Below are 23,231 nucleotides of genomic sequence, written 5' to 3' on the forward strand. Positions count from 1 at the left end.
TTGAGTTGGAAGAAATGTAAGGCAATAAAAAATGCTTATCAATACAGTTGAAGATATAACAGCCAAACATTTGGCAAAAGGACAATCTTTTGGCATATGGTTGCCTAATGAGAGTCTATGGAATTTCCCAATGTATACACCAAATGTAAAGCTATATCATGACGTGAACATGGCCTAAGCATTATGAGTGAAGGTTGTTCAGTTGCTTATTACAATGTAAGAATGTATCACGTCAGGTACAAAACAGACCAATTTCTGTTTTGGCTCTCTTTAACGGGTATTTCCAGCGCAGAGAATCAGATAGTAACTGTAGCAATGCTTCACATCCTTGGCTCAATGTTATACTTACTGATGCAATTATAATCTATTTATTATATCCTTGCAAATTGTAGAAAGACCGTTTTGCCATTTATGATGAATACTGCAGCAACCACGAAAAGGCACAGAAACTTCTTCTAGAACTTAATAAGATCAGAACAGTGCGGACTTTTCTGCTGGTAAGGAGTTATGATCCTGATAGATAGTTTGCTGAATTATGGGCCGATCTTCTATCTAGGTGATTTCATTTTATTTTGCTTTTATATTGAGTGTATTTGCAGTATTTCCAGCTTAGGTCTATGGCAGGATAGAAATGTAATGCCGCCTATGGTGGGTTTTGATTTAAAGGCTATTGTAAAACTTGTAACAACTCTCACTATCTACAGCACTCTGTTTACTCCCGGGAGAGGTAATATGACTATGTTTTATTATTGTTCTTTTGTTAACTTTTCATCACATAGTTTTACTTTTGTTCACTTATCCGAATAACTAGATATTTATTCTAATTTCTTTACATTGTTCCTTCCTTTGCCACATCTTAAAGGCTATATCCACCTTTGCAACTATTTTTTATTCTTCTAATGCATGTAGAATAACTTTGCAAATAGTCTTGATTAAAAATATCCTGTTTGTGTATACATCTTCAATGCATCTCCATGGTTACAGACTACAAACAAATCCTGTTAGCCTGCTCATGCAGTCATACTCCCTTTCCTTCTCTCTTCTACCTCTTGCCAACATACATTTAGTGGGTTAACAAAAAGTAGGGGACAGATGAAAATATGACTCCATATTCAGATCACACATCGTTTGTTTGATTTCTGTAACTGTGGAGACACAAGAGTCCTCATAAGAGCTGTATACATTAAACGGTAGTTTTTTTTAAACAAGACCAGAGTTGTAGCTAGGTTTTCTTTCTGTCTCGCTGATTAGCGCTCGCTTACACCGCCCATGTAGGAGAACCTTAATTCAATGCCAAACTCCTCTGGGAGCACTTATCTCCTTTTGGAACAAAGGATTGGGCATGTTAAAATCTAACACGCCAATCCTTCTTTCCCCTGACATCTGCCATCGGGATTTGGAACACTTCTATACATTCGATAGTCAACCGGTCCCACTGAAATCGAGAGTTTAGCCGACTTTTCTCTCATGTCCGTGGGCACCATAAGTGTCACAGTATTCCTGGCATTATATTCATAAAATAAGAAGTAAAGCATGAGCAGTACTATATGTACCTCCCAGACAGACGGAAGTGTATGGAATTGCAAGAGGGCGTCAACGAATGATAGAATGAATCTACCAATGCAATCTACTGTATAGGGCCTCACTGCAAAAGCTCTTGAAAATTTGCTACAATTGTTTTATGATGTTGAGGAGAAAGATATGCACATTTAGGTTTATTTTCTTATAGATGATAAACACATTCCTTTTAGCATTTGTTAGCAAATAGTTGCTGTTTGACCAGTAAACCACATATAAACATGAAAGCATCCCGCGAGCGAGCACACACAGCAGACGCCTACGGTTTAATATCACAGCATGTGAAAAGTGAATGTGATGATTAATAATATGCTGATATGTTCCTGCTGTATATTCTATTATTGTCTTTACATCTCATATTGTACGTTTTATATGCTGTGATAAAAACAAATGTTTAAAAAAAAAAAGATTTGCCTGAACACAGAAAGTGTTTGTCCTTTCAGAACTGCATGCTACTCAGTGGACGGAAAAACACAGATGTTCCACTGGAAGGATATTTAGTAGCTCCAATACAGAGAATATGCAAGTACCCACTTCTTTTGAGAGTAAGTACGCATTGGTTGCTAGGGGATGTTATTAGACGCGGGAAGCATGTTGCTCAATGTATTTAAATCTCTTTCAAGCAATCGCTTCCCTTCTCTTAACAGGCTGTGTATTATGCAGAACAAAACTTGGCACAAAGGCATGCCATCTAGCAGTGACCATTGTGGTGCCGTCTCATCAATGCAGAGCACACCTTATATTCATGCCTTGAAATACATCTTGTCCATGTGGACTGTTCATGATGCAAAAGGGGTTCTTCCACAATTAACTATTAAATGTCTCGGTTAGATCATCCAAAACATTAACGTTTTTCAACTGGGATCAATTAAAAAAAATGCTTATTGCTGTTACATACGTGATCTGGCCCTCTCTGGTATTCTTGTGATTGACTCTCAGAATGTCTACCTACTGTGTCCAGTGAGGGGGAGAAGAAGTCACTTCTAATGCGCCGATTCTTATTGACTGTCCTGTACAATATCAGGAATCACTCTGCCGCTCGTGTAAAAGAGGAACAGGGCAGTGGGATCGAGCTACTGGGCATGTGTGTCCACCGTCATTAGACACATTAAAAAGAAACTTTCACCTCCCCAGGGTGCACAAACCCTGGGGCACCTGACATTTTTTCCTACCTTCCTCCGTTACATAGATATCGGTGCCGTTATATTTGGCACCCGATATTTAAATAACCCCCTGAACTGTCAATGGGGCGTGTACTGGCGGGGGGGCGTGTTACTATGGTTGTGACACTGTCCAATCAGATATGGACAAGAGCTAAGGAGCGCTTGCACTGTCCGTAGCAGTGACACGCCCCCTTGCCAGTTCGGCAGACAATGTACAAGACTAATCTCTCGCAAGAGCTGAAGAGATGAGAGCGCGCATGCGCGCTCTTCTCTCCACAGCTCTTACACTGTCCGTAGCAGTGACACGCCCTCTTGCCAGTTCGGCAGAAGACTGATCTTGAAAGCTGAAGAGTGAGAGTGTGCGCGTGCGCTCATGCACACTCTCTCCTCTATCTTCGCTCTTGCTGTAACACTGTCCATATCTGATTGGACAGTGTCACAGCCATAGTAACACGCCCCCTTGCCAGTACATGCCCCGTTGACAGTTCAGGGGGTTAATTAAATATCGGACACCAAATATAATGGCACCGATATCTAAATAATGGAGGGAGGTAGAAGTGCCCCAGGGTTTGTGCTGCCCTGCCCATTACATGCTGCACTCAGCTGCACATGTATGGGGAGGTGAAAGGTTCTCTTTAAGTGGACTTTCTGAGAGGTATTTAAAATAACACCAGGGGGCGCCATAACAAGTATGTAACTGCTATATCTAGACAAAGAAGATTTTTTGAAAAATGGTTCCAATTAAAAAAGTGTTATGCTTTGCCTGATCTAATATTTAATTATGGAACAACTCCTTTAAGAATTAATGTGCCAGATTTATATATATATATATATATATATATATATATATATATATATATATATATATATATATATATATATATATAATATATAATATAATATATGTAATAAATAATATATGCTTGAAGGGGTTTTAAAGTTGTTTTCCCATCTTAGACATTTAATATATCGTTAGGGATAATGGGAGACCCCTGGCCCCCGAACTGCAAGCCAAGATGGCCAGCAGCAGCCGTTTCCAGTTGAAAGGACAAGCCATAGGATTAAATAAAGAGAGCTACGCACATGAATGGCCACCTCTCCATTAATTATCTGCCTGCATGGGGCAGATTATGTTGTAACTATTTATTTTGGGTTGCCTTACTGAGGGTTATCTACTCTTACAAGTGAATTTTATATCTAATATATATATTTGGCAAGGACGTGGTGTCCAAGGCACAGTTAGCTCCACCCACAGCCCGACCTGCAAGAATCCTGTGAGGAAGGAGATGTGAGTGCTCAGTCTGTCTGTTGTTTGTGGCTCTATTTGTCTGTGTGTCTCTGTGTTTGTGTGTGTATAAGTTCCAGTATGTGTGTCTTTGTGTGTGTGTGTGTGTGTGTGTGTGTGTGTGTGTGTGTGTGTGTGTGTGTGTACTTGTGTGTCTAAATATGTATCTCTGTATGTGTATATATTTCTGTGTGCATCTACTACATTATCTGTACTCAGAGTTATCACTGTGTGTTATCTGTGGTGTCATAGGACAGCAGGTAACATCTACATTATCTGTACTCAGAGTTATCATTGTGTGTTATCTGTGGTGTTACATAGGACTGCATGTAACATCTACATTATCTGTACTCAGAGTGTTATCACTGTGTGTTATCTGTGGTGTTACATAGGACTGCATGTAACATCTAGTACATTATCTGTACTCAGAGTTATCACTGTGTGTTATCTGTGGTGTTACATAGGACTGCAGGACCATCTACATTATCTGTGCTCAGAGAGTTATCACTATGTGTTATCTGGGGTGTTACATAGTACTGCATGTAACATCTACTACATTATCTGTACTCAGAGTTATCACTGTGTGTTATCTGTGGTGTTACATAGGACAGCAGGTAACATCTGCATTATCTGTGCTCAGAGAGTTATCACTATGTGTTATCTGGGGTGTTACATAGTACTGCATGTAACATCTACTACATTATCTGTACTCAGAGTTATCACTGTGTGTTATCTGTGGTGTTACATAGGACAGCAGGTAACATCTGCATTATCTGTGCTCAGAGTGTTATCACTGTGTGTTATCTGTGGTGTTACATAGGACTGCATGTAACATCTAGTACATTATCTGTACTCAGAGTTATCACTGTGTGTTATCTGTGGTGTTACATAGGACTGCAGGACCATCTACATTATCTGTGCTCAGAGAGTTATCACTATGTGTTATCTGGGGTGTTACATAGTACTGCATGTAACATCTACTACATTATCTGTACTCAGAGTTATCACTGTGTGTTATCTGTGGTGTTACATAGGACAGCAGGTAACATCTGCATTATCTGTGCTCAGAGAGTTATCACTATGTGTTATCTGGGGTGTTACATAGTACTGCATGTAACATCTACTACATTATCTGTACTCAGAGAGTTATCACTGTGTGTTATCTTTGGTGTTACATAGGACTGCAGGACCATCTACATTATCTGTACTCAGAGTTATCACTGTGTTATCTGTGGTGTTACATAGGACTGCAGGTAACATCTACTAAATTATCTGTACTCAGAGACTTATCATTGTGTGTTATTTGTGGTGTTACATAGGACTGCAGGTAACATCTACTACATTATCTTTACTCAGAGAGTTATCACTGTGTTATCTGTGGTGTTTCATAGGACTGCAGGTAACATCTACATTATCTGTACTCAGAGAGTTATCACTGTGTTATCTGTGGTGTTACATAGGACTGCAGGTGACATCTACTACAGTATACCTTTACCATGGGTGTAGGGGCATAGCTAAAGGCTCATGGGCCCTGGTGCAAGAATTCAGCTTTGGCCCCCCTACCCTTCCCCAACACCACAAGACCCCTGCACATGCCTATGCCCAGCCGCCTTGCCCAACAGCCCCTATGGGTGCCCAGACAGTATAATGCCCCCATAGCTGCTCCCACACAGTATAATGCCCCCTATAGATGCCCCCACATAGTATAATGCCCTGCATAGCTCCTCCCACACAGTATAATGCCCCCCATAGCTGCCCCCATAAAGTATAATGCCCCCATACAGTATAATGCCCCACACACAGTATAATGCCCCCCATAGCTGCCCTCATACAGTATAATTCCCCCATAGCTGCTCTCATACAGTATAATGCCCCCATAGCTGCCCCATAAAGTATAATGCCCTCTATACAGTATAATGCCCCCATTAGCTGCCTCCACACCGTATAATGCCCCCATTAGCTGCCCCATGCTGTATAATGCATCCCATAGCTGCCCCATACTGTATAATGCCCCTATTAGCTGCCTCCACATAGTATAATGCCCCCATTAGCTTTCCCACACAGTATAATGCTCCCCATAGCTGCCCCATACAGTATAATGCCCCCTAAACAGTATAATGCCCCCATTAGCTGCCTCCACACAGTATAATGCTCCCATTAGCTGTCAAACGCTGTAAAATGTGTCCCTCCCCATAACTGCCCCCACGCTGTATAATGCATCCCCCGTATCTGCCCCATATAGTATAATGCCCTCCATGGCTGCAGCCACAGTATAATGCCATCACTGTATAATGCACCCCATAGCATAATGCACCCCCACAGTATAATGCACCCCCATATCTGCCACCACTCTATAATGCACCCCCATAGCTACCCTCACCCCCGCCTAGTGCCTGCGTCAGTACATTAAATCATTAAAAAAACTATTGTGCCGTGTGGCAACAGGGGGTTTATGGACCCCCCAGGCTTAGAGGCCCAGTGTCAACTGCAACCGCTGCAACCCCTATAGCTATGCCCCTGCCTGGGTGAATAATCTATTATTCAGCAAACGCTTCCACATTTTTCTTAGGTTTCAAATTTTGGTAATTAGATTTTAAAATACACTTACCAGAGCGCTACATGAAAAGCCTGGACTTCCGGGTTCTGTGTCCGGCTTATCTGTTCCGTAGATCCATAGAGATCAATGGAGAGACGCTCGCGCATGCGCAGAAGAATCCCATTGATCCCTATGAAGCTGCTGGACACAGAACGCGGAAGTCACATCTTCTCATGCAGCGCTCTTGGTCTTTCAGTCCCTGTTCTCCTTATCGATCACACATGTATCCCCTATCCTGTGGATAGGGGATACATGTGTTTTATGGCACAAGCCCTTTAAACTGCCAGGAACAGTAAAATTGCTGTTCCTGGCCGTTAGAGCAGCGTGTCAGAAGCTGACACCTGCAGTGTATGGAGCGGGCTCAGTGCGTGAGCCCAGTCCATACATCATCTTATAGTCCGAAAAATCCGGTAATTTTTTTAATAATATTTTTTACAAATACTTTTCATCATTCCTTTCGCTAGCAACAGGTTTTCTATACTAGTATTTTTATATATATATTCACATAGTCTCTCATCTACTAGTCTGGATATGGTAATTCTTTGGAGGGATTAGGTCACCATGTGAAAAACCATTATGATGTTTTATTTTCCGAATTGTTTGATGTCCTATATGTAGACTTAGAATGCAAAAGCTATGGTTTTCCAATTTCACACTATTCCTACAAGTGCCAAAATATAGGAATTCTGTAGTACAAGACCATCATACAAAATGTAGTCCAGTCAAGGTGAGAACTACAGATTTTGAAGCTGAAATGTTATCTTAAATTTTCCAACAGGAGTTACTGAAGAGGACTCCAAAGAGACACAATGATCATACCTCTGTAGTGGAGGCTCTGCAGGCAATGAAGGCTGTGTGCTCCAACATCAATGAGGCCAAGAGACAGATGGAAAAATTAGAAGTGCTGGAGGAATGGCAGAGCCATATAGAGGGATGGGAGGTGAGTCATGTGCTAATAGCATTTCCAGCATCACAGGGTTTATAGTCATATTTGTTTTTATGAAGGTTAACAGATTTTTATTTTTATCCAACTTTAACTCCTAAAGCAACATGGATCTAGATACTAGTTCCAGAGATTATCAGTACCATTAGTACCTCTGTATTAAAGTTTACCACAACTTAAAAGTGTTAACTCAACCCAGAGACATTGGCATATCACTAGGATATGTTACCTATGTTCAGTCTACGGCAGAGGTCTCAAACTCGGCAGGGTGAATGGGTCACACATTGAAAAGTTGACGGTCCGCATTACATTCAAATTTGATACAATACAAAATTATTTCTTAATCAATTAGTTATTTGAACTTCTATAATAATACTACATTACTATAACAATACTACATTACTGTAATACTACTACATTACTATAATAATACTTTAATACTATAATACTACTACATTACTACAATACTACATTACTATAATAATACTACATTACTATAACAGTACTACATTACTATAACTATACTACATTACTATAATACTACTTTCATTACTATAACAGTACTATATTATTATAATAATACTACATTACTTTAATACTACATTACTATAACAATACTACATTAGTATAATACTGCATGACTATAATAATACTACATTACTATAACAATACTACATTATTATAACAATAACTACTTTCATCAAATTTGCGAGTTTACCCCACGTGCTGATTTTAACAATCCAGTTTTCTAGTTTAAGTGTCACTAAATGCAGACAGGCGGTTCAGTTGGAAGCGTTTGGCAGACAGTGCCACAGTGCCCTCTGTATATAATGCCACACACCCACCCGTAGATACTGGCACACACCCACCCATACATAATGCCACAGTGACCTCTGTAGATAATGACACACACCTACCCTAGATAATGCCACAGTGTCCTCTGTAGATAATGCCACAGTGCCCTCTGTAGATAGTGCCACAGTGCCCCTGTAGATAGTGCCACAGTGCCCTCTGTAGATAGTGCCACAGTACCCTCTGTAGATAATGCCACAGAGCACTCTGTAGTTAATGCCACAGAGCACTCTGTAGATTATGCCACAGTGCAATCTGTAGATACTGCCACACACTCACCCATAGATAATGCCACAGTGCCCTCTGTAGATAATGCCCCCCCAGATAATGCCACAGTGCCCTCTGTAGATAATGCCACGGTAGATAGTGCCCCCCCCCCCCCCAGTAGATAGCTCTCTTTGGTCTGCTTCTAGGAGTTGAATCCCCAGCCAGGGCATTGCCGACGCATTGGCCGGGGATTCCTCTGCTGGAGGGGCCCTTGACGTCACAGTCCATAGACAGTGACGTCAGGGGATCCTCCTGGACCGGAATGTGATGTCTGGGGCAACACCAGAGCCGGAGTCCCAGAGCAGAGCACTAGAATAGGCTCTGCTTCGGAACTCTTGGGAAGCCCCTGACATCACTGTCAATATATTGACAGTGATGTCAGGGGCAACAACAGAGCGCTACTAGCCTGGGACTCCATCTCTGCTACTGACATCACTGTCCATATATGGACAGTGATGTCAGGGCCTTCCCCAGAGCCGTAGTCCCGGAGCAGAGCCACTTCTAGCGCTCTGCCTGGGACTCCTGCTAGGCTTCTGATATCATTGTCCATATATGGACACTGATGTCAGGGGCTTCCCCAGAGTTGGAGTCCCGGAGTAGAACCGCTACTAGAACACGGACGATCCACCTTCGGCCTGCTCTCTACTCTCCTGAGGGAGCTACGATGTCCCGCAGGCCGCAGATGACAGCTTAAGGGGCCGCATGCGGCCCGTGGTCCTGCCTGTTTGAGACCCCTGGTCTACGGGGTCAGACTTCTTAAAGAACCTTATAATGAAGTCGAACTTGGACATTGATAGTATATCCTACCAATATGCCACCAATAACTGGGATGAGCAAACCCCTTCAAAGGTACAAATTACTATTCATAGAATATTATCATATCGTGGAGGTCTCTTAGCACTCTGAAAACCTCTTGGTCTTTTCTTGACTGTACTTGTATTACAAAGTACTACACTACTGCATGTCTATGTAAAGGTCTCTTAGTTGTTGCATATGTTGACTGCCATCTCATGTCTATTAGACCTCGTGCACACAGATATCAATAGACTTCTTTGGGGCATACCGTATCTCTGTATGCCTCTGACTTCATATAGAAGCATTCAAAGTTAATGGAAGCAATGCTTCTAAAGGAGAATATTTCCGTAATACGGTGTGGTACAAAGCACCGTATGGCAGCACATGGGGTTCCTACAGCTCCATAGTACAGAGCCATAAGGGATTCTGTGTGCCTCCATACAGAATACGTACACTTGGTTCTCCCGTGTGCACAGTGTTGAACTGGCCCAACAGAGTACAAGAAGATTCCCCAGTGGGCCCAGACTCTGACCCAATAATGGGTCCCAAAAGGTGTAACAGAAGACAACCCCATTTGGAGCTGACTTGAGAGCCAAGCACTTGCGACTAGGGTCTATTTCTTATTGGTGATACACAAATAACCAATTGGACCTTATTGACAATATGTCCTGCATGCTCAACGATAACAACAAGTGGATGTGCACATGTTCTTTAGAGATGGTGGGTGGGCCTTCAGAATCATTTCCTCTGGTGGGCCCAAAGGACCCCAGTCCAATGCTGCATGTGCACAAGGTCTAACCTAATGTTCTGTCAAAGTATGGGACCCCTTTACATTTAAGAAATGTTTTAACCTCATTTTTTAGAAATATATTACACATTGTTTTGAATTAATAAATAATTTTATAGTTGTAAAGAGCTAAATAAAAGTACATTCAGACAGTATAAAAGTAAAATCCACATAAACTGGCCAGCATACATGTTATGCTGCTGTGCTCATTTAAGAAACAGTTTAGTTATTATTTATTAATTATTTATTTGCATGGTGAATGTTGGAGTCTGTATGTGACACATATTAGTACAATTATCTTTAACAATATTTGCCAAATAAATTCTAACCACTGTATCACATTAGTCTCCTTTAAGTTAACATCTGCTTTTCAGTTGTGCTTCAGAAAGTGGCATGAAGAAACAAAGCGATCTTCTACCAGAAGGAAACGTTTAGCAGGGGGGCATGGCTTTACAAGGAATAAAATAAGTTATTTTTAGAATCAGTGGGGATCAAAGCCAGGTTTAAATTCCCTTTGCTAACAATATGCTGAGACAGTTTATGAGCGTGAACATCCTGGCAATATGTAACCATCTGCTTAAATATGACCCTCTCTCCCCTGAATGGTCCAACAGTTTGGGACCCCCCATAGTCAACTCCAAACCGGCGATGAAATATCCTACCTGCTTATGTTGTAGTTCCAACTGCATAAGAGGAAGAGATGAAAATATTTGGTCCATAAATGTAAGAATCTTTGGCAATGTGAGCAACAGTAAGGCGGTCTGGGTGACATGTTATTTTGTTGCAAAGTTTGGGTTAGTTTTTAAAAGCAAAGTCAGAAGTGGATGCAAAATAAAGAAAAGGTATAAATAAAAGACTGATGCATCTCCTCTCCTTTGTGACCGCTCTTTTGTTTGGCTTAAAAAACTGAGCCAAAAAGTGCACAAAAATGACATAAAACCTGCATGTGTTATCCTGACCTTAGGCTGGATTCACATATTCAGTCTTGATGCAGTTTTTGATGCAATTTTTTGAGCCAAACAAACTCTTGTCTTTAGGCCAGGATCACACCTGCAAATTACCATTTTAAGTTCAAGTAAAGTCACAGCCACACTTTAAAGGGGTTGTCTGCTTTCAAGATATTTTCTAAACTCCTTCAGAGAATACTGAGTTGAACAGGACCTTCCACCTCTCCTGACATGTCTGTTTTAGTAAATACTTGCAATTCTCATAAAATAACAATTCTGAGCATCTTTTCTTAGAACGCTATGTTGAACTGCTCCTCTGTGATTCCTCCTGGAAATGTATGAATGAATTAACAACTGAGTGTTATCATTCTCCTTGTCATTGCTGACAGTGTCAGACTGTGTAGGGACACACCCTATTGACAATGGGAATTGTAATGCCCAGTTGTCATTTTATGCATACATTTCCAGGAAGATTAACAAAAGAAGCAGACATGTCAGGAAAGCTGACAGGCACTCTTTAATAGATGTGGAGCCTACGTTCAGAACCCTCATCTATTAACCAGAATGAAGAGCAGCTAAAAAGAGCCTCTCTGGAGGACTCGGCACCTGTGTATTACACATAAACAGCCTATTGATTTTAGTGGGAACTATGTAATACTTAATTTCTCCTGCGGTGGTGCTGCAGGAAAATTGAACATTTGCTGCAGGATCTCCCTGGGATCGAAGCAGAGGAACAGCCTGTAATCAAGTTATCATCAGGGGATCTATTTTTCTGTAGTAATCTCAGGAGTGAACCTGTATCTTTCCCATATTTTTATGCTTTATTATCTGTTTTTAGTATTATTCTATTGTAATCATTTGCTGCTTTTATTATTTAAATTAAGCATTGTAAGCTTGTTCTTTTAAAAATGCAATAAGATAACCAAGAAAATGAATGACATTCTAGGAGAGCATTGCCTATGAAGTCTTTTATTTGTTGTTTAGATGTGTTGGATGCTATGATAAAATACAATTTTCTGATATAACAATAGTGTTTCTATTCAGCAGCTAACATTTTCTTTCTTTTTGTCTGCAATGTTAGGGGTCCAGCATAACAGATACTTGCACTGAAATGCTGATACAGGGAGTCCTTTTAAAAATCTCCTCTGGGAATATCCAGGAGCGGATTTTCTTTCTCTTTGACAACCTTTTAGTTTATTGCAAAAGAAAACATCGGTAAGTCTTAGCAAACAGAATAAATAGCTGAGTTATTACAAATGTTTCATATACATTCTGACGGCACTGTAAGCACATATTTTTGTGGTTTCCTATGCATGTGCTCATTATTTTTTTTTGCAAGCTTTTATTTTATTTATATTTATTTTTAATAAGAAAAAAACATTACAGAAAAATACTACAAAAAAACAGAGGCAAAAGGAACATAAAGGCCAGTTAAAGGAACAGTCCAAGAAAAACTGATACCCTATGTGAAGGAGTGGTCTTTGAATGTCTAAGTCTTGCACCGCCCACTCAGGCCCTGCCCTGGGCATAACACAATTTTTTTCTTGGAGTGTTCCTTTAAGTACAGAGTACATTTGACAAACTGGAAGCGGCTTATTATACTACTTGGCAAATGGCGATAATAACACGTAAGAACCGGTATCAAGTGTCAACAAAAAAATCTTATATTACTTATTTTGAGATAGTAAACAAAATGTAGTACATCTATATGGTGTATCACCCAAATGCAGCAGCATCTCCCACGGCACAGGAGTTCGAGCATGGGAGAGAACAATAATGTTGAACTACAATACTTCAGGTTATGTTAGTATACAGTGGATTCTTTAAATCTATAGCTGCCATTGTTGTGCAATGGTATGGTACTTATGTTTTTGGCTAGCTTTATTTTTTCATATATACATGGAACGCTGAGAAGAGATGTTACTTCATTTATTTGAGGTTGAGCGTTTTGCTTGCATTCTCTTGTGGGGGCAGATTAGGGGGAACATAAATAAGTGCGTAGTAACAGTATATGCCTGTGTAAATATTAATATTGTAGACAAAACTAGCAATTAATGGTATTTTGTCTACTAAAAATTTCCAGTAGCAATTTTGTTCAGTTTACACTTATACTATTTACAATAAAAAAAATATATTAATTACCAAAAAAGGGAAGATGTACAAAGACATTCTATAAAAAGGTATAACTTTATTCACAAGAATAGTACATGTAAGAAAACATACAATAAAAAATGAGACACACGACTACAGAACAAAGAAACAGCATCAAGAGGTATGCAGAAAGTGCACTGGAGTACACAACAAATAGTTAACAAGCAGTTAACAATTAATATGAATAGTTCATACAATTTTCATGGAATGAGAAGGCAACGTACATGTGATAACGTACAATGCAGTGTATGATCCAACAGATAAAGTGCAAAGTACTACAAACAGGATCAAGCTGATAAGAGACATAGATAAATGAATACCTAGATAAAATCATACTCATGATAGTCTACAGCTTAGATGGCGTCCACCCCAATGCGCATTTTGGCGCAAGCCTTCTTCCGAGGGGGAAATGATGTTAATTAGGGATGTCACGATACCAGAATTTGGACTTCGATACCGATACTTCGTTTAGTATTGCGATTTCGATACCAATTTCGATACTTTTGCCAACAGTAATAAAAAAAAAAATTCTTCCGTTTTCTGATGTGAGGCGCGACGTGTGATGAATTTTGAACGCGCCTCACATTAATAGTAATTAATCCCATCATGTTTCTCTGTCATAATGGGTTAATGTGCGAGGTACATGATGGGGTTAATTACTATTAATGTGAGGAACATGGAGGTTAAATTCATCGCACCTCGGGCCTCACATTAATAAGTGAATGAAAGCCGTGTTTATTTCATTTTTTTACAGCGCACACATCATAAATGATGCAAAAAAATTGTTGTGTGCGCCATTACTGAATGTGTGTATTTTATGTATTGAGACTTATTTTAATGTTTATTGTAAAAAAGGTGAATGTGTATTTTTTTTTACATTTTAACAATACTTTGTTTTTACTTTATTTTTAAACTTTAATGTACTGACATATATCAGATATGTGCCAGTACATTAACCTGTGGACGGATAGCACACAGGCAGTTGTTAGGACATACTTGGGTATGTCCTAACATGAAATATGGTAAGACAGCCCTGGGGTCCGTCAATAGACCCTGGGCTGTCTGCCCATATATGGTATGGCCCTCGATCGCGTCACAGGAATTCCCTGTGACGCGATCCAGGGGCATCCCCCCTTCTCACTTTCCCCTGAATGCTGCAGTCAGCTGTGATCATAGCATTCAGGGTAATAACGGCGGAGATGAGAGGTTTCTCTGATCTCCGCCGTTATAGCGCGGGGCTGCGGCTGTGTAATACAGCCATTGCCCCGCTCCTGACAGGAAGTGCGCGCGCGGTCAGCATGAGGTGATGCGGCCGAGCTGCACTAATGAGCGGCGGTTCAGGCACGGAGGACAGAACATGGGGGTGTTTTGTAGTGCGCCCGCCATGTTCTGTCTTCAGTGCCGCCGCTCATTAGTGCAGCGCTGGCCGTATCGCATCATCCTGACCCCGCGCGCACATGTCATGACTCAGGAGCGGGGCTGTGGCTGAATTACACAGCCGCAGCCGCGCTCCCATACATTCATGTATTACTATACTGAGCTGTGCGGCTGCGCAGCTCAGTATCGAAATACAGGAAATAGCGGTATCGAACCGTTTAGGGATGCACAGTATCGAAACAGTATCGAAGTTTCGATGCACCGTGCATCCCTAATGTTAATGTTGTTCCTTTGCTGTTCTGCAGTCACGTGTCTCATTTTTTATTGTATGTTTTCTTACATGTACTATTTTTGTGAATAAATTTATACCTTTTTATGGCATGTCTTTGCACATCTTCTCTTTTTTGGTGAATAATTTCTACATATGTGCAGCTTTTTGCTTATGAAGGATCTCTCTATCTGGTTTGTTTTAATTGTTTTAATAAAAAAAATATCACAGACTGTTTTCACCTAATGGACCAAGCTATTTTTTTTTAAAATCTGACATGTGTCACTTTATGTGATAATAACTATGGAATGCTTTTATTTTTTCAAGCGATTCTGAGATTTTTTTTTTCTTGTGACACATTGTACTTTAAGTTAGTGGTAAAATTTGGTCGATACATTTAGTGTTTATTTGTGAAAAATACCAAAATTTAGAGAAAATGTTCAAAAATTAGCATTTTTCTAGATTTAAATGTATCTACTTGTAAAACACATAGTAATACCACACATAATTGTTACTAGTTAACATTTCCCATATGTCTACTTTATGTTGGCATTGTTTTTTGACCATTCTTTTATTTTTCTAGGACGTTACAAGGCTTAGAACTTTAGCAGCAATTTCTCACATTTTCAATAAAATTTCAAAAGGCCATTTTTTCAGGGACCAGTTCACTTCTGAAGTGGCTTTGAGGGCCTTATATATTAGAAACCCCTATAAATCACCCCATTTTAAAAACTGCACCCCTCAAAGTATTCAAAACAGCATTCAAATAAATGAGATTGATCCGCAGTGTATGTATAAAAAATAACTTTTACTAAATTTCTTTAAAACATAAGCATTTTGCGACATGTGCGCATAAATTCTCTTCATTCGTCACAGCTGTATGCAGTTTTTCATGTGTTTTTTCACAGTATGCATATACAACAATGTTTTAAGACAGCAAAATAGTCCACCTTTTTAGGTTTCCTAATCCATATGATTTCAACAATTAGTTAATTTCAGAGGTTCTCTCATAAACACTTAGGTGATCTGTTTGGCATATAAGATATACAGGAGACATAAGATTTTTCGGGCAGTTGCCCTCCTACCCCTTTTATTTTTGGGATGGTGATGTTCCTTTCAGGAGTTGTCTGTCAAGTCCTGGATTTAATTGAACCTCTGATATAGGGTAAATTCCAGAGAGGGGAGAGAATTTACCCTATATCAGAGGTTCAATTAAATCCAGGACTTGACAGACAACTCCTGAAAGGAACATCACCATCCCAAAAATAAAAGGGGTAGGAGGGCAACTGCCCGAAAAATCTTATGTCTCCTGTATATCTTATATGCCAAACAGATCACCTAAGTTTTTATGAGAGAACCTCTGAAATTAACTAATTGTTGAAATCATATGGATTAGGAAACCTAAAAAGGTGGACTATTTTGCTGTCTTAAAACATTGTTGTATATGCATACTGTGAAAAAACACATGAAAAACTGCATACAGCTGTGACGAATGAAGAGAATTTATGCGCACATGTCGCAAAATGCTTATGTTTTAAAGAAATTTAGTAAAAGTTATTTTTTATACATACACTCCGGATCAATCTCGTTTATTTGCCTTAATTTACGGAGAATGCTTGCTAAACCAATATTGTCAAGGTGGTAGACGATATACAATACCACGAATATATATCAAAACAGCATTCAGAAAGTTTATTAACCCTTTAGGCGTTTCACAGGAATTAGAGGTGAAATGTACAAATTTATTTTTCTTTGCAGAAAATCTGTTTTAATTCATTTTTTTCTATAACACAAAAGGTTTTATCAGAGAAACGCAACTCCATATTTATTGCCCAAATTCTGCAGTTTTTTTTTAAATATCCCACCTGTGGCCCTAGTTTGCTACTAGACTGAAGCACCGTCCTCAGAATCAAAGGAGCACCTCGTGGATTTTGGGGCTTCCATTTTATTAGAATATATTTTAGGCACCATGTCAGGTTTAAAGAGGTTTTGTAGTGCTAAAACAGTGTAAACCCCCTCAAAAAGACTTTGTGTGGCAAATTACACCCCTCAGGGAATTTATCAAGGGGTATAGTGAGCATTTTAACCCAGCAAGTTTTTTGCTAAATTTAGTAGAATTAGGATGTAAAACTGAGAATCTACATTTTTTCCAATAAAATGTAGAAATCTTCAATATTTACAAGGCATAAAGGACAAACAACACCCCAATATTTGAAAATCAATTTCTCCCGATTATGGTATTACCCCATATGTGGTAATAAACTGCTGTTTGGACACATGGCAGAGCTCAGAATGGAAGGAGAACCATTTGGCTTTTGGAGCTCAAGTTTTGCTGGAATGGTTTTCGGGTGCCATGTCGCATTTGCAAGGCTCCTGAGTGACCAAATCAGTGGAAACCACGCAAAAGTGAAACGACACCCATGAAGGAATTTATCGAGGGGTATAGTGAGCATTTTGACCCCACAGGTTTTTTTGCTGAATTTAGTGGAATTAGGCCGTGAAAATGAAAATCTACGTTTTTTCTAATAAAATGTAGCTTTAGCTAAGATTTTTCCATTTTCACAATAGATAAAGGAGAAAAAAAGTACCCCAACATTTGTAAAGCAAACTTTTCTGAGCACGGTAATACCCCATATGTGGTGATAAACTGCTGTTTGGACCCACGGCAGGGCTTAGAAGGGAAGGAGCACCATTTGGCTTTTGGAGCTCAAAATTTGCTGTAATGCTTTACGGCGCCATGTCACCAAATCAGTGGAAACCACCCAAAAGTGACCACATTTGGGAAACTACACCCCTGAAGGAATTTATCGAGGGGTATAGTGAGCATTTTGACCCCACAGTTTTTTTGCTGAATTTAGTGGAATTATACTGTGAAATAGAAAATTACTTTTCTTCTGATAAAACGTGGAAATTTTCAATTTTTACATGAAAATAAAGGAGAAAAAGCACCCCAACATTTGAAAAGCAATTTCTCCCGATTATGGTAATACCCCATATGGGGTCATAAACTGCTGTTTGGACACACGGCAGGTTTCAGAAAGGCAGGAGCGCTATTAGGCATGCAGATTTTGCTGGCTTGGTTTTTGGGGGCCATGTTGCATTTGCAAAAACCTAAGGTACCAGAATACAGTGGTAGCCCTCAAGAAGTGGCCCCATTTTAGAAACTACACCCCTCAAGGAATTTATCATTTGCCTGGACATATGACAGGGCTTAGAAGTGAAGAGCACCATGCGCATTTGAGGTCTATTTTGGAGATTTTCACACCATTGGCCCACAATTACAGGGCTCTGAAGTCAAATAGTAAAACTAACCCCCAAATAGTGACCCCTATTTTGGAAACTACACCCCTTAAGGCATTTTAAGGGGTGTAGCGAGCATTTTGACCCCACATGTGTTTTTTCATGAGAAATTAATGCGCAGTGGATGGTGCAAAGCGAAAATTGCAATTTTCCGCTGATATGCAATTTTAGTGCACAATATGTTATGCCCAGTTTGTGCCACCGAAGACGAATACCTCATAACATTTTAAGCAGGTTCTCCCGGGTATGGTGATGCCATATATGTGGATGTAAACTGCTGTTTGGGCACGATGTAGGGTTCAGAAGGGAGGGAGTGCCATTTGGCTTTTGGAGCGCAGATTTAGCTTGGTAGTTGTTCTGTTTGGGGTATTCCTGGTATTTTAGTTTATAATGTGGGGGCATATGTAAACTGTGAGGGGTACATCAGGGTATAATAAGAGGTTATAATAATGGGTTAAATAAATAACTATCTGCAGATGTGTGGCTAGTGTCGCACTGATAAATGGTGCCCGTTCTTATCCGCTTTTGGAACGCGCTGCACATTTTGCGTCGCCATATTCTGAGAGCCAGAACTTTTTTATTTTTTCTTCACCGAAGCTGTGTGAGGACTTATTTGTTGTAGGACAATCTGTAGTTTTCATTGGTACCATTTTAGGGTACACGTGATTTTTTCTCACTTTTTGTTTCATTTTTTGGCAAGCAAGGTGACCAAAAACCAGCAATTCTGACAGTTTTTTTATTCTTTTTTTTACGGCGTTCACCGTGGTCTATGAATGACAATTTTACTTCATTCTGCGGGTCGATGCGATTACAACAATACCAAATGTATATCGTCAGTTTTTTTGCAGCGTTAATACAATAAAATCACTTTTATAAAAAATGTCATAACTTTTTTATTTTTCAGTCAAAAACGCTGTCTAAGGGCTTGTTTTTTTCAGGACCAGTTGTAGTTTTTAATGGTACTATTTTGGGGTAAAAGCGACTTTTTGATCACTTTTTATTCCATGTTTTGGGAGGGGTGGTGATAAAAAAAATAGCGATTCTGGAAATGTTTTTTATTAATTTTTTTGCAGTGTTCACTGTGCGGGAAAAATAATATTATAGTTTTGGTCTTTACGGACACGGCGATACCAAATATGTGTACCTTTTTTAACGTGTTCATTTTTTTCCTATAATAAAAGTCTTATTATAGGAAAAAAGGCAGTTTGTTTTTATGAACTTGGAACTTTTATTTTTACACTTTTATTAAACTTTTTTTTTGTCCCACTAGGGGACTTGAGGGCCTCCACTTCTGATCGCTACTCTAATGCATTGCACTACCCACGTAGTGCAATGCATTAGAGCTGTCAGTCATTCACTGAAAGCAGGCCTATTAGGTCCCGTCTCTGGGCGGGGCCTAATAGGCTGTAGTACGTGTACGATATGGCTATCGCACGCCATTATTAGGCCTCCAGTTGCCATAATAATGATCGGCAACTTCACGATAAAATTGTGTAAATGCCGATCGCTACAAACCACTAAGATGCCGCGTTCACTTTTGATCGCGGAATCTAAGGGGTTAATGGCAGGGATCGGAGCTAGCTCCGTTCCCTCCTGTTACTACACGGTGTCAGCTGTAACATACAGCTGACACCGGCGGCTGATGTCGCATGCTCAGCTTCTGAGCCTGCGCCATCTTTCTTTTGTGGCCGGAAGCCTTTTAGGCCCCGCCTCTGGGTGGGACCTAGGAGGCTTCCGTACTTTGCAGACAGGAGGCCATTGTTAGGCCTCTGGTCTGCCAGAACGGCCATCGGAGCTCCTTCAATTTTCATTGCGGGGTTCTGATCTGCTAGGAAACACCATAGAGGCTGCATCTAAGGGGTTAATCGGCCAGATCGGAGACTAGCTCCGGTCCTGGCCGTACAGCAGGGTGTCAGCTGTAATATACAACTGACACTTGCAGGCGATGGTGCAGGCTCAGCTTCTGAGCCCGCATCAGCAACACAGTGTATCAGTACGTTGTGTTGCGTTAAGTCCTTAACGACAACGGCGTACTATTACGTTTGATGTCTTTAAGGATATAATCCTAAGCCTCATGTACCTCAAACCTTGAAGACAATTAAAGAAGTTGTCCCAACTGGATAAGAATGTCATAGGGGGGGGGTACCACTGCTCGGGAACCCCTCAATTATCCATAGTCGAGAGCCACTATAAAGAGCATCCCTCGTTCTAAAGGACTGGGCGCCATATGAATGGGTGTCACGTAATACTACATTTCCCCTTTCACAAAATGTGTGGCCACCCACAGGTTCCCCTGGCAATAACAACTGATCATGAACTTTTTACTGCTGTATCCACGGGGATCAGCTTTTAGCCAGCAGGCCTGTATTTGGAAAAGAGGTTGTCCTGATGGAACAGCCTGAACTTAATGAGCAGAGCTGTTGCATGGAAAATGCCACAGATGCCACACAGGAACCACTGATACCAGCTAGTGAATGCTTTTAGAAAACAAATTGCTCCAGGGGAACAACCTCTATGTTTTCGATTAAATGGTGAACACACATTGATTTTTGGGTTGGAGTCACAAAATTTTGGTAAATTTAGATCTAGACTTATCCCACCCCTTATTTTTTACTTACTGAGCTGAATCTTCGATACACTTTAAACTTGACTATATACTTAACTGGTTGCATCTACAATTCCAAATAAAGTATACTGAAAACTATGACATTAAGGAAGTCTTCTCTAGAGTTCTTTAAATTGTTTGCATTTGTGCATTTGGCCCTTTACTTCTCCTTAGATAAACAATCTACATTCCTGTGTTTCCTTAGCTAAACAAGGGATATTGATAGCAAGTAAAGTTGCTGACAGTAATATTCAAACAATATTAAATATACGGTCCCTTCTTTGGCTGTGTTCTGTATATATACGTTATACTGTCATTGTCACTAGAGATGAGCATATTGATTCTACACTAATCAAATTTGTTACGAATTAATCAAAAGTTTCGGATTTAGCGAATCCAAAACTTTTGGGATTCGTCCGGCATGAATCACTCAAAATGGCAGCCACCATTTAATAAGAAGAAGACAGAGAAGAACGATCACATGACCTCAGGCAGCAGGATAGAGAGGACGTCAGAAAGAGATTGAGAGATATTAAAACATAGAATACAGATAGATAGTGAATTAGTGTCTGAGTGTGTTTCATAATGAGAAGAAAATAGATAATTAAATTTACAATAATTTGATAGATAGATTTTAGAGAGAGATAGGAGTCAGTCAGTGTCAGTAGACAGGCAGCCATTGCTGTGAGTGAGTGCTGCTGCAGCTATACAATTCTTACATTAATTTGTGTATCACCAATCTTCATCACATCATTTACAAATCTTCTTCAATAATATTAATCCTGGTGCTGACAGCATGCCGCTGCCTTCTGAAATGGCCAAAAGTCACTGACTATGAACAGAAATATTATTTCTTTAGAGGGACAGAGATAAGCTGCTGATAGACAACGGTGGCACCTCTTATATTGGGAGTAAAAACATAGCATCAGATGTTTTGAAATCCAACCTGTTAGTGGTGAGTTAGGCCTCATGCACACGACCGTAGCTGTGTGCGCGGTCAGTGATTACGGAACGGACAAGCTGCGGAGTGTCATCCGCGGGCCGTCCGCAATTATGGACCGTGCAAACACAAGATGTGCATTGACTTTAATGAGCCTAGTCCGCAATTGCGGTCTGTAAATTGACTTGTCCTATTTTTTTTTTTTTGCCTTCCGGGCTCCGGGCAATGCACGGACTGTGGAAACCACGGATGTGTGCATTGGTACATCGGATATAATGTGCACTATACTATCCACAATTGCGGCTCTGCAATTGCTGTTAGTAGCGGACGCAAATGCATGGTCGTGTGCATGAGGCCTTAGTCATTCCTTTTGGACTAGGATGGAAAGGTTCAGCTGACAAAAATGTTGTGTCTTTGACTAGCTTTGGTCTTTATAATATGAAAGTTCCCATACTTGTATAGACATCTTGCTTCTAATTAATGAGCTCTTCAGTTTCGACAATTGTCGAAAAGAGAGAGGATGAACATATTACATTAAAAATACAATATAATTATACATTCACTAGATGGGCATTTGTTCAAAAGATTGCCATTATAAGATAAAAATAAATTTAAGAGCCTCAAAGCTAATAAAGGTAATTATATAATTTATAAAAAACAAGTTAAATGATAAAAATCTTCAGTAGAGTTGGTTGGCAGTGAAACTAGCTATCGACATTATTTGTATGTTGGAATATTTTATCATTTTCTCACCCTGCAACAAAATGGAATTCATATTTGGCCAAAGCAAGACATGTTAATGGGTGAATAAGGGGATACAACAAGTTATCAGTTACCTGTGGCCAGCCTTAGTAATGGGAACTCTTATGTGTCCTTTAGTTACTTAGCATACTTAGAGAAGTTGTAAAGGATTAGAAAAACATGGCTGCTTTTTTTCAAAAACAGTGCCACACCTGGTCCAAGGGTTGTGTCTGGTATTGCAGCTCAACTCCTTTGAAGTGAATGGAACTGAGGTGCAATACCACACACAACCTGCTGTTGTGCTGTTTTTGGAAGAAAGCAGCTATGTTTTTCTAATCCTGTACAATCCCTTTAGAGTTTATTAATTACCTTAAATTCATTTGATTGAAATGTAATTTTAAATGTAACATTAGACAAAAAAAGCATTAAAAAAACTGAACTGTGTGAAGCAATGTAGCACCCACATGAAAGCCGCAATACCAGAACCTCCTGAATTTCTACTGAGCTGGATTTAGATCATAGCAGGATCCTATAGTAATCTAAGTCCGGTTCAGTAGAACTGTGGGAGGTCTGGGCATTGCGACAGTAAAACAGACAATAACATATGCCGTATTACAGCCATGGGAAAGCGGCCTA

General features: G+C 39.9%; 1 protein-coding gene across 2 annotated transcripts in view; it reads left to right on the forward strand.

The window, feature by feature from the left end:
* The window catches only part of PREX2 (phosphatidylinositol-3,4,5-trisphosphate dependent Rac exchange factor 2), a 340,136-nt gene that overhangs the window by 87,253 nt on the left and 229,652 nt on the right, over positions 1–23,231 (forward strand). For both annotated transcript variants that reach the window (XM_075826126.1, XM_075826128.1), the window contains exons 4-7: positions 393–497; positions 2,022–2,123; positions 7,401–7,562; positions 12,295–12,428. In XM_075826126.1, the coding sequence (XP_075682241.1) occupies positions 393–497; positions 2,022–2,123; positions 7,401–7,562; positions 12,295–12,428 (503 nt within the window). The remainder of the gene's footprint in view (positions 1–392; positions 498–2,021; positions 2,124–7,400; positions 7,563–12,294; positions 12,429–23,231) is intronic.

Source organism: Rhinoderma darwinii, chromosome 5 (genome assembly GCF_050947455.1).
Source record: "Rhinoderma darwinii isolate aRhiDar2 chromosome 5, aRhiDar2.hap1, whole genome shotgun sequence".
Taxonomy (NCBI): domain Eukaryota; kingdom Metazoa; phylum Chordata; class Amphibia; order Anura; family Rhinodermatidae; genus Rhinoderma; species Rhinoderma darwinii.